Source organism: Mytilus californianus, unplaced genomic scaffold (genome assembly GCF_021869535.1).
Source record: "Mytilus californianus isolate M0D057914Y unplaced genomic scaffold, xbMytCali1.0.p SCAF_8, whole genome shotgun sequence".
Taxonomy (NCBI): domain Eukaryota; kingdom Metazoa; phylum Mollusca; class Bivalvia; order Mytilida; family Mytilidae; genus Mytilus; species Mytilus californianus.
The window spans coordinates 14,871,066-14,891,117 of NW_026262734.1; the positions used below are offsets into that span (position 1 = coordinate 14,871,066).

The 20,052-nt window shown below is 33.1% G+C and overlaps 1 protein-coding gene across 1 annotated transcript; it reads left to right on the top strand.

The window, feature by feature from the left end:
- The first annotated feature begins 9,816 nt into the window (after positions 1 to 9,816).
- Positions 9,817 to 16,181, top strand: LOC127712504 (uncharacterized). The gene is made up of 2 exons (XM_052218979.1): positions 9,817 to 11,871; positions 13,200 to 16,181. The coding sequence occupies exons 1-2, from the start codon at positions 9,825 to 9,827 to the stop codon at positions 13,283 to 13,285; spliced, it is 2,133 nt and encodes a 710-aa protein (XP_052074939.1). The 5' UTR covers positions 9,817 to 9,824; the 3' UTR covers positions 13,286 to 16,181.
- The last annotated feature ends 3,871 nt before the right edge of the window (positions 16,182 to 20,052 follow it).

The window sequence follows — 20,052 nt, forward strand, 5'->3', positions numbered from 1 at the left end:
TTTAATTTTCCAATATCAATTCTGCTCGGTAACTCTCCGATATCTCAATAGTTTTTAGAGTATACATTTTAAAGATTCTTCTGAAAACAATGAATTGTATTCGATCTATAGTGCTCATGTAAACAAGTGACTCAAATTCTTTCTTTTACAATATCGGAAAAACATTGTGTTCCCCCGTTGTGTTCGTGCCATAGTTACAACATATACCTCCGCCCTTTTACGCCCCCTATTACCATTCTCAACATAGCTGTGTTATTTAGGACCGACAAATAGGTCTATGTACATATATGTACCAATATTAGGAGTTAACTTTACACGACGTAATTGCCGACAGTGGTGCTTGTTGCAGTAAAATGTGTGTAGTTACAATATCAGTTAACGCAGAATACAATCCTAATTGAGGAGAGTATATAAAGGAAATAATAATGCTCTTCAATGTTTGATCATTACTGATCCTTGTTTTTTTTTTGTTACTTCCATCATTATAAAGCACAAAGTATTTTCTTTCTTCTTTTCCTTTCTTACCTTGGTTTGAATTTTCAGAAAAGCTACATTTATTAAAAACTTATCTTTGTTTTTGTTATTTTCCTGCTCATTTAAGCGCAAAATATTTTCTAATCTTTTTCTTTCTTACTTTATTAAGCTTGAATTTTCAAAAAAGCTACATTTATCAGAAAATTACCTTTAAACTGGATACCTTGACATGTGTTTACGAATATTTGATAATAATATGCTATTCTTAGTACAAGTAATCTGATTTAAATGGTAAAATGAGATGATATGTTTAATTATATTCAAAGGTCAATGTCGTATAGAAAGGAAATCATGAAAGGTATATTTCTAAAGTCTTTTTCCCAAAGCAAATACTATGGATATCTATACTATTAAATGAGAAGACCTCATTTTGTGTGTCGCTTCTCTTCCTTACACAATGAACTAATCATCATGCTTCTGTGTCATATAGGTACCATGCATAGTCGCATTTGTCATCCTCGCTTATGATTATTCCGTTTGGGTTTAATTTGGGAGGAAAACGAAAATAAAGGCGTCCGGATATTGTTTCCGTCATCGGACGGACTTTTAAGTCGTAGACAAGACTTCCGTTTAGGACTGTGTAAAATTACACATAATTTTCATAGGTACTTGGGGACAGGACAACTATTTTCGTGTTTTTTTTTCTGTATACTATGAACATACATATACTATAAATAAAGTGTATTTGCTATTTACTATCAATTCCAAGTTTACTTTCTACGGCAGTCAGTGATATATTATGTAGAGAGTCTCTTGGAATTGATAGTAAAATAGCAAATACACTTTATTTACAGTATATATATGTTCATAGTATTAGAAAACGCGAAACTAATTGAAATAAACAGAAAACAAAAAATAACGGAGTTTGAAAAAAGGGAGGGCTAAAAAAACTGTCCTGTCCCTAAGTACCACGGGGGGGGGGGGGGGGGGGGGGGGGGTCTCTTCCTATTTGAAGGTATATACATATGTGCCGCTGGAATTGTTCCTTTTTTTATACGTCAAATATATCAATGGGGTGCAATTTTACCTCGGAAATATATCCATAGGTAGTAATGGACCAATTGTGATATATCAATGGGTCATAATTTTTCAGTTTGTTGTGCAACGATCTTCACTGAATTTCCCAAACTGTTTGTCATTAAAATTGCATATAGGTACTATTTGAGCTGATAAATATATGAATGGGTTATGATTTCGCTGTGAAATATATGGAAAGGTAGGGATTTCACAATTATTCAATATATGAATTGGGGGTGTTTTTTAAATCCCAACTGCACAACTGTTCCCAAATTCCCATGTTGAGACCCCCCCCCCCCCCCCTCGTGCCAAGTACCTAGGACTTTTGATAACTTTCCTGAAATTCTCCAGTCATAAAATCTTTTACAAAAATTCATCCTACAACAGTTTACATACTTTCAACCACGCTCTAAACAAGGATTCTCACTATACAAATCCTTGTTCTAAATGCCCGCGATTTCGCGGGTGTGTTTTAGTAACAAATTAAGTGAATAAAGTGCAAAAGTATACTTTTTCGGAAGCGGCATGCCAAGTTTCATTCTGTTTGAATTATTTATAAATAAAGATACTAGTTGTCTCTTGATCTTGTTGTCGTTTGGTTTTCGGGAACCAATTTGGTTTTACATAATGGCATTGATCTTTGTCCATTCTTAAAGGTTATATAATTACCTAAACAGATGCTTGTATTTATACTTATATGAGTATGTCTAATATTAGTTATGTTGATGTAGGTTTCTTCTCCAACGGTATCAATAGCCCAGTAGTCAGCACATCTGTGTTGACATGCATTATCATTGATATTGTCATATTTATAGATTAACTGTTAACAAAATTTTGAATTGTTCAAAATACTAAGGATTTTACCCCAGGAATAGATTAGCTAAGCTGTTTTCGGCAAATGATTTCGGAATGTTTGGCCGTAAATTTTTTTATTCGAGCGCCACTGATGAGTCTCTTGTAGACGAAACGCGCGTTTTGTGTACAAAATTATAAGCCTGATATCTTTAATGAATTTTTTAGGTTGATGAAATTTACTGCGCTGATATACATCTCTACAATAAATGGCTGTTCATAACCTAATATTTCTTATAGGAAAATGTCTGTACATGTACTAAGTCAGGAACAATTGTTTTCCCGTCGTTTCATTGGTTGAAATAGTCGATCGTTTGGTTTTCTATCAGGTTTCAGGGACTTCCCCCTTTTAGGAATTACCGTAGAGTTCTGTATTACTGTTAAAACAATTTTTTTCAGTGAAGCTCGAGGCCAAATTGTCCAAAACCTAAAATTACATTGAAAAGCTAACAAAAACACAAATAGGACCAAAAAATTACACCAAAATATTTGTTTCTCTGAGTCTCTTTGTTGGATGGTTTTGGGTTCGGTAAGGATATTAAATATCTTAATTATAACCAAAGTAACGACTTGCCGAGGGGTAAAATGTAATTGCGTAATCCGTCCGTCTTTACTTTGTCGCTACTTCCTTTTTTATTTGATGTTCGTCAAAGATGAATGAAGGTTTTCACTCTTCAAAACCTCATATGAAATTTGAAATGGAGAACCGTTCATTCGGGTGGGGACTTTGAAATATCCTCCATCCTAATTATTGACGTCTGGATAAGCACTTCCCTTTATGTGGGAAAACCCGTATCAACGATACCCGGCTTATAATTGTGTACGCCAGATGCGCCTTTCATCTACAAAAGACTCCTCAGTAACACTCGAATGGAAAAAGTTAAAAGGCCAAATAAAGGACGAAATGGGAAGGGGGCGTAGGGTATATAAAAGTATAACACAAATACCGAACTTCAAGGCAAATTCAAATAGGGGAAGTGAATAAAACCTGATAAAATCAAATACCATCAATCAACGGAACAACTGAAAAAACAACTGGCATATTCCTGACATTCCCCAAAGAAAACGGTTGGTTAAACCTGGTTTCATAGCTATTTAAACCTCCCACTTGTACAAATGTTGTATGACAGTTATTTATAATTCCGTTACGTTGACAAAATCGGGTGAGCAACCCAAACAGACATAAAAAGTTATTGTGATAATTATTGGGATCCAGCAGCCAAAATGTGAGCTTGCTCACTAAATGTTCATTCATTATATATCTATCATCCATGTGAATGTCATTTTAAACACAAATACTGCTTTTGTATTTTCTTAGTGTCAATTTCATCAAAATATTATGTAGTACTGTAATAGGCATTCATGTCTACCATCATTATTTACGAATGAGTAAATGAAGGTAATATGAGCATATTTACAATATAAACGAATTTTGTCCAAAGGGTGGAAAAAAAATTCTGGAGGGGGCTGTCTTTCTGTCTGTCTATTATATTTATTTATTCAATTCTACTTATTCCATTGTTCAATAGCACTTCAAGTTGCTGTTTTTCTTAGACTCTAGAATGACTCATGTTACTTTTTTTTATTTCCTCTTCTAGCTCATGGCTCTTGTTGCTCTTTCACTTTTCCTGTCTCCCTTTTCGAAACAATATTAATTAGACTCATTTCCCATTGACGAAATGTGACAACCTGAGACAAATATTTGTTAAATTTGGAAATTTGCTATTGGTTATATCATCAAACAGATTATCCTAAGAATATTACTTTAAAAAAAGGTGTAATTTATTGCTGATAATTCAGTAAGTTATGTCTAAGTATTTGTTCCTATCAAGAAATAATTGCACAACGAATCACTTTAAAAGGATCATAAAATAAAACTTGTACTACAATCGCGAGGAGGCCATTGTCTAACATCAGTCTTGAAGTGAACATCTACAAATATTCGAGATATTTTTCGACCCTATCATAAGTAACAATAACATTTCGGAAATATTTTCTAATGATATATTATTACTAAATAAAGACAAAGAATCTATTGCAGAGTCTTTGAAAATAAAAAAAAATAAAAAATAATTCGAAAAACGTGATGTGTATTCTGGTTAGCGACGTCACAAAAAAAAACACAATTATAACATCAAATGTAATAACAGTTTTTGGCACTTTATGTACAACACGGGTATGGGGTCAATTTAGACTACATTTGACTTAAAAAGATAAACAATAAAGGTGCATGCATGGAAGTTTTCAGTATCACGTCAGTTGTTAGCCTCTTATTGACTTTGAGATTGGAATGAGGGCAATTCCAGAAAAATATGAAAAAGTTATAAACATTATCATTTTTGGCATTTTTTTAGGAATGAAAAACAAATTAGGTTTCTGGGCTGTTTGCTGTCTACCTCAAGAAAATGCCAGTATAAGAATAATTAATTTGCAAAATATTGTAAATTCTAAACATGTAAAAAAGTATATATATCTATATTATTGATAATTCAGACGTTGACAAATGTATATATTGTAGTTTAAAAAGATACTTTCTGACAAGTTTGTATAATATAATTTGTTGTTTACTTGTTCCTTTGTACTTTGCTCCGATATAAAAGGAGTTGGTCAAATAAAATTAACGAAATATTTCTTTTTTATTATGATCCGCATTTACAAAATAGAAACTTGTTTGACAAGAGGGGATTAACGAGAGGATATTTTTTTTTAAAAATGCATAATTTAGGTTTAATGGCAGGGACGTCATTATAGTATTTTGCAATTTTTTTTCGAAAAATCGGATTGAACAAAAATGAAAACTTAAATAGGATCTGTTTTATTTTGGAGGTATGTTAATGCAAATGTTGCCAATAGAAAAACAATAAAGCTTCAATGTACGCCACTACACAGTTTTATTTAAAGAAAATAGGCCGCCGAAAATAAATAGATCAAATGATATTTGCAATATTGACGTGAAAAAGAAACATTATTGCATATTTTTGCTTACTGTAATTTTGTTTAGATCGATATTTTTATATGAACTTTGTACTATTCAAATGATTACCAATATCAAAAACAGAAATAAAAATAATATAATGTGAAGGACAAATTTTAAAGGTTTTGTAAACAAGAAGATTATTGATATTGTATTTGTGACTACATAATTGGTTACTTGGAAATACATGTATAAGAATGTTGTCAAAACACAAAGAAAGGAGGTACTTTCATAATCGAATATAGATGGTATGGTAAAACATGAAATATGTTTTACATGCATTTATTTAGAATATAATAAGGCGTATATTCGAACAGAACCAATTTCTATTACGGCATTAGTGTATTTTGTTATCCTTATACACACATGCACAATATAACTCTATTTATAACTGCACGGAATGTGAATAATAATTTGCACATCCTTCACTTAATTTAGTACTGTCCTATGTAACATTCAAGCAAGACCCAATACATGACCATCTTGGATTTTCTTTATAATTTTGAAGTATCAAATGGGTGTTACTAAAATACTTTAAAATGCATTCATATGTGCGATCATACTTCTGGTTGCTATGGAAACGGAGGTTGTTAACATTAGCACTAAAAATCCTCAAATCTAAAGAAAAAAAGGAATTTTTAGTATTTTTGTAGTGATAGTAGACAAAATACAGAATGTGTTACAGGACATTTAATGGGGATTTCTAATTATGATACAATTGAAATATAAATTTCATATTCCAACCAAATTAAAAAATAAACATTATATTTACAAACAAAAATGACATTTCTGTGACATAATTCTCCACTTTATAAAAAACGATGCATTTAAATCACTATGTTTTAATTTGATTGGCTTATACAGCATCATGAGACGGTATTGCGACATTTTAATTGGATATTAGGTAGGTCTTTGAAGACTGTCAGGGTTTAAGACAATGTGCATTTTGTCTATGGCAACGGAGATATGTGATTTCTTCACAAATATACAAAAAATATTTTCACTTTTAACCGGAAAATCTACCTTTTGTCGAATTTTATTACATTTTGAAGTGTATAAAAAATATTAAATGTCTAATGTTAAAGATTGACGCCGCAACAGGACATACATGTATGATGTCATACTGGTATGTGAACAAGACTCGATCAACGTTTCGAGGATTTCTTTATTCAACACAATGAGAATGTTTACCATAATAGAAATAGGTTTAACAACTCATGAGGAGAACTGGATATTGCTTGATATCCAATTCTCACTCGTTATGAAACCTATAATTATCTCGGAATTTTCTTATTTTATGTAAAAAAAACTATAGTCATATCTTTAAATTTCCATATTCATCTCTAAAAATGGAAACTGCACAATGCCAGTGTATGCCTTTCTACCCAAACCAATCAGACGTTTTTTCTCTAAATAAATGGGGAAGAAACTTCATAGCCTAATCCATAACGATTAAAAGCTGATTTTCCTTCAAGGTTTAAAATACATCATGACGAGCCTCATATTGATTTACTGTGCGTAAAATGTGAGATTTCCGTTCAGAATTTTGTCGTTTTGAGCACTGAACATCCTGCAAGAGTACATTTTTATCTGCAAATTGACATGAATTTATTGCTTTAAGAATTTTGTCAATTGCACTTATTAAAAAATCACATCTATCACATGATTTCAAATGAGTGTGTGTACAGACATGTCTAAATTTGGAGTTTTCGGATCACGTAATTCATACGGTTGGCAATGATATGCACATTCATCTTTTCTTTGAATGTGTAGCTTATAATCTGTTTTCAAATATATTTTAGTGTTTGAAAGTCTATTTATGATATCATGTTTCCAATCCTCTGGTTCTTCCAACCTGCCAATCAATGACATTAGAGTGTCAACCGCTGTTGATCTATCAGCTACTATACTGTCAACCCCTTTAAGGCATGTTACTTAAGAAGCTGCACAAGCTTTCTAAACTTGAAATAAGGTTGAATTGCTAAGAGGTGAAATGTGAGTTCTCTGTGCAATAACTTGTATATAAACGAACAAGGTTTGAATGTATCATTGTGCGAATTACTTCAAGTATTGTTAATACTTCCCCTGAATCAAGTTTTGGGTCTCTTGTGCCATAGGAAACAATATGAACAAATGATGGATCACTGAAGAATTCTATAGCATGTTCTATCTTACTACAATTCATTCGCTGCCTATTGTGCTTGGTAGGTTCTGTTCTAATTACTGCACCAGGTCCAAATACAAATGCATGTTTCCTGGCTTTGTCAATTTGATATTTCGTTATATTTGGAGACATTGTTAATAACTCAGACTTTGGATATTGATTAACTATCAACGATAAAACCTGGCATCTGCTGCTACTGTCTTTTGAGTTATCATTCGGTTGGCATAACATCTTAAGCACTTCTTGGTTTTTATCTTGTGGTATGATTTGAGTATCCATAATAATTTTTGTTAACTTTAGACCTTGATTGTGAGCAATATCATTCATTAAAGCATCTGTTGTCTCTAGTGCTTTTTTATTATAATTACGAGCTGTAGGTTGTTTTGAATTTTCAAGTGGCATTGATAGTTTGGACCTCAATGGACTGACTGATCCACGACTTATAAGTTCTATGGCTTTGTTCACTTTTGATAGTGGATGTATGACAGATTGAGCTTCTTCTCCAGTACTCCAGTTTGAAAATTAACTTGAAAGCTGTTTTTCTTCGGATGAGATTTCCTGAAATAATAAACAATAATCCCATCATGTATGATCCATGGTAAATAATTTTGCCAATGCTTATACAATTGCATATCAAATATCAATGACTTATCATGGGGGGTTCCTCTTAAACTGACTTAATCACAAACTTTAACTTTCCCACTAAGCACAAATTTAAAGTCAATTTACCATGACCGAGACGGACAGGACAAAATAATATCCAGAGTAATGAACTGGGTTAATGCTCATACAACTTCATATCAAATATCAATGAATTACTCTAAATAGTTCATATTAAATTTACCTCATCATAAACTTTAACACTACACTGTGACATTTCATTTACTGGAGGCTAACATCTTTAATATGAGAAGGGATTGTGGGTAATTTTCATGGGGAGATAATTCCAATTCAAATGCAATTATTTTGTATCAATGGTTCTGATTGGATGAAAATATGCGTAAAATTCTCTATCTCCCCGTCTGTAACTAAGGAAGCCGACATTGTGAATTCCGGAATGTATTGACATATAATTTCTTCAATAATAAACAAACGAAACTCACATTTTGCACCTAGAAATCTTCTTTTTATCATATTTTATTACATTTTGAAGCGGACAAGAAGTCAGAAAACGCGATGTGTTTATGTTTGATGCCGGAAGCATACCTACGACGTCACCTAGTTTAGGCGCCAAAGAAGATAACATCATTTCGCGGAATTTTCGTTTAATGAAAACTTTACACTGAAGTAATGACTGAAATTGAAAAATTTGTTGTTGTTTTTTTTTTTTTGCATTAGAATAGAGATAAATGTATTGTATTTGAAGCTTTGCGGACGTCCATCGGTAGTTTTACTGTCGCAAATATCCGTATACCTGTCTCCGCTCCGCGTCGCCAGGTAAACTAAATTTGCGACAGTTAAAATACCGATGGACGTCCGCAAAGCTTCAAATACAATACAGTTATCTCTTAAGTAGCCCAGTACTAAAAAAACGAGGTTGATTTAATCCAAATTTTCCTTATTTTCACAAAATAACGCACAAATATGTTTCAAAACATGTGAAAATTAAATGTGATAGTTTATGGAAAACATATCTATATATTAATATGTTTCTGCTACTAATAGTAATAATGGACTGAAAATGATGAAAAGTGGCCATTTTTAAATAGATCTATAGTGGAATTCCAGTCAGAAACAAATCCTTGTAAATTCATTAAATGGGACATATATCACAAAATCCTGTGTATGTATACAACATAGCACAATTACTTCATGAAAATTAAAAATATAACAGTTTTAAAAAAAATCATGTATCAGTTACCATTCAATATCTGCCTGATTCTTAGGTGGAATGGTTCTTAATCTTTTAACTTAAAAGCAAACACCACAACATTCTTTTAGCACACTTGGCATAACGTACTGGTGATTTAACCGGTAAAATTAATTAAAAATAACAATAAAAAGTTATTATTATCTCAGGGTCAGTGTCTCTTAAATTAACCGTATGGCTAAGATTATATATTCAAAATTTTACTTTAGAAATTGTTTTTTCATATCTATTCATTTTAACAATTTCAATTTTTCAAATTGTCTCAAACATAACCAGTTCATCCATTTGGTTTTTGCTGATAATTTAATTTGGATATTGCTGTCTAATTAGTGTAATGAGAACTATTGAACCACAGACTTTTTGATGTAGATTAAAATATGGTTACTATATCATTTCTACATTTTAGAAGAGCGATGCAGCAATTACTTCCTATGGTTTTCGTTTTAATATTGATTGGAAGTATTGATGTCAAGTGTCAAGATCCTAACGACAAATGGTGGAATATTCTGATGACACAAGGGTTAGCTTGTAGAAATGACACTTGCAGAAGAAATGATGCGACATGCGAATGCTATCTAACAATAGAACACAGGTTAACCATGATGAACGAAAAAGACAGGATCTTACTTGTGCCTTCCAGAGGAAGATTTCGGCCATTCAACGACTTAAATAATGAGTATAGCGAGGACGAAGAGAAGGAATTTATCGCTGGAGACGGATACGGATCTCGTATGGTAATAGCTGTCAATCGCCGGTTTCCGGGTCCTCAAATTACAGCATACGAGAATCAAAATATAATTGTACACATGCGAAATTTAATGCACACCGATAGTACAACAGTTCACTTTCATGGTTTACACCAAAAACGAACCCCTTGGTCGGATGGTGTCGCTTTTGTTACACAATGTCCAATCCTTCCCGGACAAATTTACACATATTCATTTTATGCTAAGCCATTTGGAACAAGTTTTTACCATGCACATATTGGAGATCAGCGAAGTGCAGGACTTTATGGACCACTTGTTATCATACCATTATCATCGATAAATATATCAACACCACAGGATGATAATAATGGCAAAGTATACACAGTTGCTATTCAGGACTGGAATCACTTTGATGACCCGGAAACATTGTACCAACGGATGCTTTTTGGTACATTTGACCTTCAAGAAAATAAACAAATTGATACCACATCTGATATATCTGGAGCTAAATTTAGTCGTTTTCACTGTCATTCTGGCATAATAAATGGAAAAGGTAGGTTTTACAATACATTGACGACACACAACCAAGCGCCTCTGACAAAGTACGATGTCCAACCGAATACAGATTATCGGTTCAGAGTCATAGGTGCAGCCACTTTGTATCCTTTTCGTGTCTATATTCAAGGTCATAAATCAATTCGTATAGTTGCCTCTGATGGATTTGAAATCGAACCGATTGAAGTGGAATCCTTGATTATACACCCAGGAGAAAGAATTGATTTTATTTTGAGAACGGACCAGGCTTCAAGTAATTATTTGTTAGTGGCGGAAACTTTAGAAGTAGAACCAGTCTCTTTGAATCAGTATCACGCAGCCGAAGCCATTATACATTATACTGACGCACAGCCAAATCTGAATCCACCTAAGGGATCACCAAATAGTTGCTCACAGCAAAATAAATGTAAGATCTTTAATTGCCCATACATATATTATCCACAAAATCAAAACAGAATATGCCTGACCTGGAATGATGCCAAAACAATAGATCCAAATTCAAATATTGACGAAGTTAAAGGAGTGGCAATAGAACGATTTTATAATTTTGCTTTTCCGGGGGAGAATGGTTATACACCAGGGTCAGTAAATGGGCATCAATTCCTACCCCCAACTGTAGCAGCATACGCCGAATGGGATAAGGTTGAGCAAAACTGTGGTGAATGTAGCGAATCAAGTATCTGTGAATGTACATACTACGACAAAATAGATAGAGGTAATAATAATCAAGTCTATCAATTTGTTATGACAAACATTGGTAATGGAGACGGATGGTCACATCCTATTCATTTACATGGTCATTCTTTTTACGTCATGAAAATGGGTTTTGCCTCTTACGAACCATCTACTGGTAAATTAATACCAAATATGGGGCAGGATCAACAAGATATCATATGTAACGATGGAAAAAATTTCTGTTACAAAGCACAGTGGCGAAATTCGTCATGGTCAAATGGAAATCATCCTACTCTAAATTGGGACAATCCACCACAAAAAGATACAATAATTGTCCCGACAGGCGCATATGTCGTCGTCCGATTTAAGGCAGATAATCCAGGTCTCTGGTTTTTCCACTGTCACATAGACGTTCACAACACCAATGGTATGGGAATGATGATCAACGAATCTCCTGGGTATCATCAAAAAGTACCAGATGACTTCCCGCGGTGCAAGAGTTATATCGTAAATAACGGTGATGGTAGGTTTTAAACAAAACAAAAATTAATATTAGGTTGCTGAAAATAAAGCTAAAAAAAAGAGGCCAAAGCATGACAAAATATAAAACAATTTACAACAGAAATTAAACAATAAATGAAATTACAAATACAGCAACAAACGACAACCACTGAATTACAGGCTCCTCACTTGGGTCAGACATCAGATACAACACAATTTCAGGGGGTTAAACATGATCTTGAGCGCTAAAACCTTGCTTTATGATGAAACACGTCATTTTGTATATCAAACTCAATTTTAAGATAAAAGTTATCTGAAACTGACGCCCTGGATATGTCTATTTTTTTTATTTACATATACGTGTTATATTTGGTGATTGTGTTTTTCAACAGTCGACTTGATGAAATTTTAGAAAAGGCAGACTGCATAGGAAGACTTATCAAGAAGAATAAAAACACGTTAAATAAATACTATCCTTAAACGTTATGTTCAACCTATCAGTTGATGTTCTTATCTATCCGCTTTGACAACATAAAGGAAATGTTCATTTGATTTAATATGTTTCTAACCAGGTCATTTGAAATTTAAACATTACGATATGAAATATAACTTCATTACTTCAATTTTACATGGTTTTATTCCTTGATATATATATAGGAACACTACTATCAGTACCTGAATGTTCAATATATCTCTCTGTTACAACGACATTTCAGAAATAGCTTTTTGGTAAAAAAAAAAAAGAAGAGAAAGTTGTCTCAAAAGTTAGAATCAAGTATTCATTTGAAATCTTGGTCGTTCATGTTTATGAATTGGCTTACCATTAATACCGAACGCGAGAGAGTCCAATGATTTGTTTCATTTGTCGCAGCCGAAGTCCTGTCGTTTTCATGACATATGAAGACTATGAAAAGCGACGGGTAACACTTGTGGAACAGAAACGAACTCTTTATTTTTTTTCTGTAACGCATGAGTCTATCCCTGGTTTTAATTTTCTTAAAAAGGGTGTACTTTCCTTTTTCCGTCTGTAGGCTCATTTGAACCCCCAATGTAAACAAAGGCGGCGGTGTTGAATATCCATGAAACAGCAATTCCATTATAGAAATTGTACACATATTGACGAAATTGTCTGAATTAAAAGTAGTAACCTTGAAATTCTCAAACTTCAGTTCATGTTATGATTATAAAACGTAACCTACATGTATACGTAATCAAACCTAGGCGTGCTATCATTCAAGAACAAACGTGTATACTAAATCAGACTATTCGTCAGATAAAACTACACTCCGTGGTAAATAATGGGTTTCCTTTGTGTTTACTATGACATAACATTAACCATTTATTGTATAGTTTCAGGATGTGATACTGTTACATCAACATTCGCCTTTACACTGTCCTTGGTGATAGCTGTGTCTTTTATCTCTGACATTGTATAGTTTTGCATATAAACTTATTTAGATGTGAAAAGGTTAGTTACACAAAGATAATTTAGGAAAGATATACCTAACTCACCGAATTATTGAAATTTATGTTGATAAGATTGATTGTGTTACTATAACATTATACAAAGAGACTATGCATAAAGTGTAACAATTTAAAAGGGTATTCTCCATGCATTTCATATAGATCTGCACGCATATTGCATGCATTAGGAGTTCCAAATATAAATATGCAAAGCCTAAACTACAAGTATATCTAAGAAATGGGGTAAATTCAAACAAAGATCATCATTGTAATATCGTTGATATGCACACAAGAGCAAGCTGTTTCGCTTGTTTGTTGTACTGTTCAACGTGTTTGAAAATAATTTTATTTTAATGATCAGACAATGTTATATATGTTTTCCACTGTTTATATTTGTATATAATTTTATAACTATTACTTGTCAAAGATGCTTTTTGTATTTATCTATATGCAATGCTTGAAATTATTTGAAGACTGCGCCAACTAGGTAAAACATGTACTAATATTATATATCAAACGTATCAATACGCACTTTCTTATTGTTAATTCTGTAGATAATATTTACGATTTGCTTATTTTTGGTAGTTTTCAAAGTCTCTCCTAGAGATTTAAATTTTTTTGATATTAAAATGTACTTACGCCGTCGGAATTCAAAGATGGACTTTATGTATAAAAATGCATGATGTTAATAGTGTTAACTAGTGCATTGCACTTCCTTATAAGTTGTTTTACAATAATTATGATTTTCCTTAGTGATAGTTCACTGTATAAGCCATTTTGTTTTTCTTGAAATCACTCTGTGCAATGAGTTCAATACATCAAATATGTAACTTCTTTCAGTTCCAGATTTCGTAAACGTGAAACAGTAACTACATCATAGTAAAGCTCTTTTTTCTTTCTTTTTTTTGTGGCATACTTATTAATGTAATGGTTACACCAATACGCACGAGCTAAGAGTTATCTTTAAACCACATATTATTTAGGCGCATCTATGTTCCAGGAACTTACATTGCAGATTAATTCATTAGATCAACATCTGCCTCCTTTCTCTATTCAATGATAAATCTGGAGTTGTGTGTCAAATGATAAATGTTCATTGCAATATATAACTGTTTGGAAGGCCTATATGGACATCTATCACAATTTCTGACCCTATCTAATACATCTTCATATTTCAGTGCCATTACAAATCTCGATCGTGCTACTATTTAGGAGATAGCTGTATTGTATATTTGAAGCTTTGCGGACGTTCATCGGTAGTTTTACTGTCGCAAATTGAGTTTACCTGACGACGCAAAGCAGAGACAGGTAAACGGATAGTTGCGACAGTACAGTCTTTTTTTCAAAAACAGTTTGAAAATTGTCAGATATTTTTATTCTTCTTTAACAAATGCAAATAATCACCTCTCTCTGAATTTCGTTTAAAACAGGTTTTCTTAATGATAGCCAAGCCGTTCCTCCTTTCGCTTAACACAGGTTTTCTTAATGATAACCAAGCCGTTCCTCCAAACGAGTTACAACAAATTACATTTTATGACTTTTAAGAAAGTTAAAGAAAATCTGTGTAAAAGTTGACATAGTTGATATATTGCATTTGCTATACCAATCAGGTCCTCTTTTCACGATTATGACAAAGCATATAACATCATTTATTCTCAGGCTTTTCATGAGGAACACTTTGGGTGCGTCTAATGGAGGTAACACTTTTCGGAGCAACTGCAATTACCATGTATGTGGCGGGATTTCAGCTGATCAATCTCTAGTTTTCTTTGTAGAAACCTACGAATGACTGGGGCATATATATATACATGTATCATCATCAATGGACTTGTCCTGTGCGCCAGTAAAACCAATCATCAAGAGGGGTGTACCTTTAGCTGAGTGGAATGTATAAATACACAGTCACGTTTGATCAGAATCGTTGGATCGGTGGTCTCGTCTAGAAGACGATTACTTAGAAATAAGAAGATGTGGTATGAGTGCCAATGAGACAACTCTCCATCCAAATCACAATGTGTAAATAAGAAGATGTGGTATGAGTGCCAATGAGACAACTCTCCATCCAAGTCACAATGTGTAAATAAGAAGATGTGGTATGAGTGCCAATGAGACAACTCTCCATCCAAGTCACAATGTGTAAATAAGAAGATGTGGTATGAGTGCCAATGAGACAACTCTCCATCCAAGTCACAATGTGTAAATAAGAAGATGTGGTATGAGTGCCAATGAGACAACTCTCCATCCAAGTCACAATGTGTAAATAAGAAGATGTGGTATGAGTGCCAATGAGACAACTCTCCATCCAAGTCACAATGTGTAAAATAAGAATAAGAATATGAATAAGAACCTTGTAGTAACTCTATGATGATCATTAGTAGATCTGTTTCAAGGCACAATTTCTGACCCTATCTAATACATCTTCATATTTCAGTTCCATTACCAATCTCGATCGTACTACTATTTAGGAGATAACTGTATTGTATATTTGAAGCTTTGCGGACGTTCATCGGTAGTTTTACTGTCGCAAATTGAGTTTACCTGGAGACGCAAAGCAGAGACAGGTAAACGGATAGTTGCGACAGTAAATCTACCAATGGACGTCCGCAAAGCCTCAAATACAATACAATACAGTTATCTATAGTCTAATGCAAATAAAAAAATCATTAAATTTTAGTCACCATTTCGGTAAAAAATTTTCATTAAAGAAAAATTCAGCAAAATGTTGTTTACTTATCTTCTCTGGCACCCAAACTAGGTGAAGTCATGTGTATGCTTCTGGTGTCAAACACCTGGCGTTTTTTTTTTATTCTTGTCAGTGACAAAATGTAATAAAATTATATAAAAATTAAGATTTCTAGGTGCAAAATTTGAGTTTGTTTGCTTATTATTGTAGAAATTACATGCCAATACATTCCGGAATTCAAATTGTCGACTTCCCTTTATTACAAACAGGTAGATAGAGAATTGTAGGCTTAATGTCATCCAAACCATTGACACAAAACAATTTCTTTATAATCATAGCTGACCTACCTACCATTTGTATTGTAAATTTGTTCTCGTCCTAAACATGCATGAAATATTTGTCAGTGGACTTTTATAAAAAAAAATCAATTAAGCAAACATTTCACAGCCTATGTCTATGTATATAAAAAGGATATATATATATGGAAAAGTGTTGTTTTTTTTTTCAAATAAAAAGGAAAATATCCATTTTGTATTTATTTGGAATTATGGATAGTCTTCTTCGGTTATTTTTGGTTCAGTGCGCCACAGTATTTGATATCTTTGTATTTTCTAGCATCAAGTTTCGCTCGATCATCATCGTGTTCATAATAATACTTCGGGTTTTCTGTTGTATTACCTCTGATTTCACTGCTAGGGGAGTGCAAGTGCCCCGGTTATCGAGACAATTCACTGCTTCTCTTTATTTTAGCCAACTATTATCTATACTTTATATATTCAACATCTTTTTATTCTCTACCCCCCTCTCCGATTTCTCTCAATTCTAAACACCCCTGTTTTTTCGGTTTTTTTTTTTTGTTCCTCTAATTTCGTCTATTTTGTTAACCAACTCCAGACCCGATGTGCTTTCTCCTGTCTAGTGATACTTTAAAAAATCTGTTTAGGTTTTGTTTTGTAATTACTTAATAGCAAAGTCGATTCCACTGCTGGTGATGCATCTCATTTTTAACTCGTACATGCTTTCAGTTTCTGACAATTTCTTCTTTGCACTTTCATGAATTGTCAATTAGTTGTTAAGGCGTAATTTCAAAAATCTAAAAAAAAACTTTAAAATGTACTTTTTTTTCTTGATATTAAAGTGAAAATTCGCAACAAAAAAATAAAAAAACATATATCATGTTCTTTGTGTATAAATATACATACATTCAATAATATAAACTTTTTAGACACAAAAAATGAGAAGGTACAATTTCCCCTGTAATTTTTTTCTCATCCCCTCAGTAGCGTTACATTAAGTTCATTTCTAGTGAGGCAAATGATTTGACTCTTGGCAGTCAAAGCCTCAACTTTGTTAAAAGACCACAATATCAATAAGGAGCAAATCAGAATCACAAAATAGTTTTCAGCATTTAGATAAAACTACAAAAAATCGAATTCTAAACAGGATTGATTGATTGATTGAGTATTGTTGCCTGACATTAGTTGATAAAAATCGCATGCATATTCAGGACAAGAAAAATAAGATAGTCAAATAGATATGTGGAGTTTGTCGACCAGGATAACAGCATGGATTTCAACTGGAAAAGGATGACATGTTAGACATGGGCAGACATTTTGTCTTGCAACAGTCCCCTTATGAATCCATAGGGAACCTGTTTCAATACAAAATGTCTGTCCCTTTCTAACATCATAATTCATGTTTCATGAGTTCTGAAACGTGTAGCGCTTATGATTGCACTTTCCCTACATTTGATTGAACGTCCTCATTCCGACTTGATGTGGCTGTGTATTTATACATCCCGGACAGTCAAACGGACGACTCTTTTAAGCATAGGTTATTCTGTTGAATAGAGTCTTGTATAGAGTACATACATGTACATCCCGCAACGCTAAACGAAACACCCACAACCCAAGGGGAAGTTTAGGTGACCATACTCTTGATTTGTTGCAAACTGACACAAAGATCCTATATATAAAAAAGAAGATGTGGTATGATTGCCGATGAGACAACTCTCCGCAAGAGACCAAATGACACAAAAATACAGTAAAAGAAATAGTACAATAATCATGATAGTGGAATATGTAGACAGCTCTCTCACGAGCAAAAAAACCCTAACTGTAAAAATATAAGGGCAGACACTACAGGCACGGTATTTTAAAAATAAAGGTTTGTGTAATGTTATCATGAAATAATTATATTTTCCACTTCGCATTAGAGCCAAAAATGTCAATGTTACTGCTGGTTAAAAGTTTAATTCTCAGTATTCAATTAAAGAAGGTCCTGATCAAAACAAAAATAACTGACAGAAGTATATGTATGAATTCCTCTAAAATGCTTTTGAACATATTTGGTGATATCAAATTTTAAGATCCACTATGTTTTGTTTATACGTTTAGGAGCTTTTGACAAAATGCATGGATTATAATAACTATGTGAACTATGAAGTCTTGCTTATAAATAATCAAGGTGCATGTCAGTAGGAAGAGGACCACATTTTGTCCTATAGGAATGCCTAGTGTCTGTTGAAAACTACGTCCACCAAAAGAAACAAGTCCGTTGTCAAGAAAAAATCAAGCATCATATCAGTTTCACAGTTATAACCTCTTGTTTGAATCAGTTTCTTTTAAAATTTATATAAACTCTGTTAATAATGAGGAACGTGTGAGTAAAAGGTAAAGAAGTCAACGTTTGGAACCGTCGTCACTCTGTACTCTATATCATGAAATACACGGTTTACATCTTCTCTTTGTCTCTCTTTTTTTAATAGACATAAACTTGGTGAGACGGTTGTCTCATTGCCTCAATGGACGCTGCGCCATTGCCCTTTCAGGGTAAAAAACTAAAACATAACAAATGCTAACGGAAATAAGAGAGTTCATATCGTACGCTTAAAATGTGGTTTCTTAATTTAACATATTTTCATTAAGCCAAAAAATTATTCAGCTCTTTTTTTGTCAAATTGCACATTGAAGGACATCGCTACTCGAAATGGATGTATTTGTATCCGAAACACAGAACATAAATACTCGAAATGAATATATTTGTATCCGAAATCAAAACATAGCTACTCGGAATAAATTTATTTGTATCCGAAAGACAGTACATAGCTACTCGAAATGGATTTATTTGTATCCGAAAGACAGTACATAGCTACTCGAAATGAATTTATTTGTATCCGAAAGACAGTACATAGCTACTCGAAATGAATTTATGTGTATCCGAAAAACAGAACATAGCTACTCGAAATGAATATATTTGTATCCGAAATCAGAACATAGCTACTCGAAATGAATTCATTTGTATCCGAAAGACAGTACATAGCTACTCGAAATGAATTTATTTGTATCCAAAAGACAGTACATAGCTTTAATTTTAGCATATTTTTGTTTTTGGTAATCGATGTCTTTGCACATTTTTGGGATAAATATTTGGTTCTTTCATAGAATCTGGAGTGATATAGGTATTTTTTTTTTTTTTTTTTTTTTTTTTTGAGGGATGAGGGTTTGTTTATAAATTAAGCAGTGGACTCAAATACTACATGTATGTTTTCCTCAAGATGTCTTCTGGTTTTTGTGTGTACTTGTGCGCTGTTTCTTAGTATATCCCACTTCCCGTTTTAGTCATATCAAATACACCTTATTCTAAAAGGTGTACCTGTAAAATAATATTGCCAGATGCAACAATGCAAATTGACAACTTATTTTTCATGATAAGGGTTTGGTGTGGAATTTCCAAGGCTTATCGCATAATAAGTAAACAAGAGTTCGTTTGGCTGCATATTAATATATATCCACATCCGATGACTTGTGTAGAAAACGTGACCGGGTAACAAATGTCTGAGCGGTCCGTTAGTGGCTTGTTTTAAGGGAAAATTCCATTCCTATCACATCTGCCCTAATTTTTCAGTGGCAGACTAAATTTTTGCCGCTCACCCCGATTGAGCCACTCTGCAGAACCTACCGATTTATTGTTAATTCGTTAATACGCATGACATATATCAAGTTTTATCTTTCAATACATTTTGTTAAGTGGAATAAAATTAAATGGACATCGAAG

Excerpts from the sequence above, each read along its gene's own strand:
- LOC127712504 (XM_052218979.1), top strand. The coding sequence starts at position 9,825 with ATGCAGCAATTACTTCCTATGGTTTTCGTTTTAATATTGATTGGAAGT. Across the intron at positions 11,872-13,199 it reads TATCGTAAATAACGGTGATG|TTTCAGGATGTGATACTGTT; the intron begins GTAGGTTTTAAA and ends TTTATTGTATAG.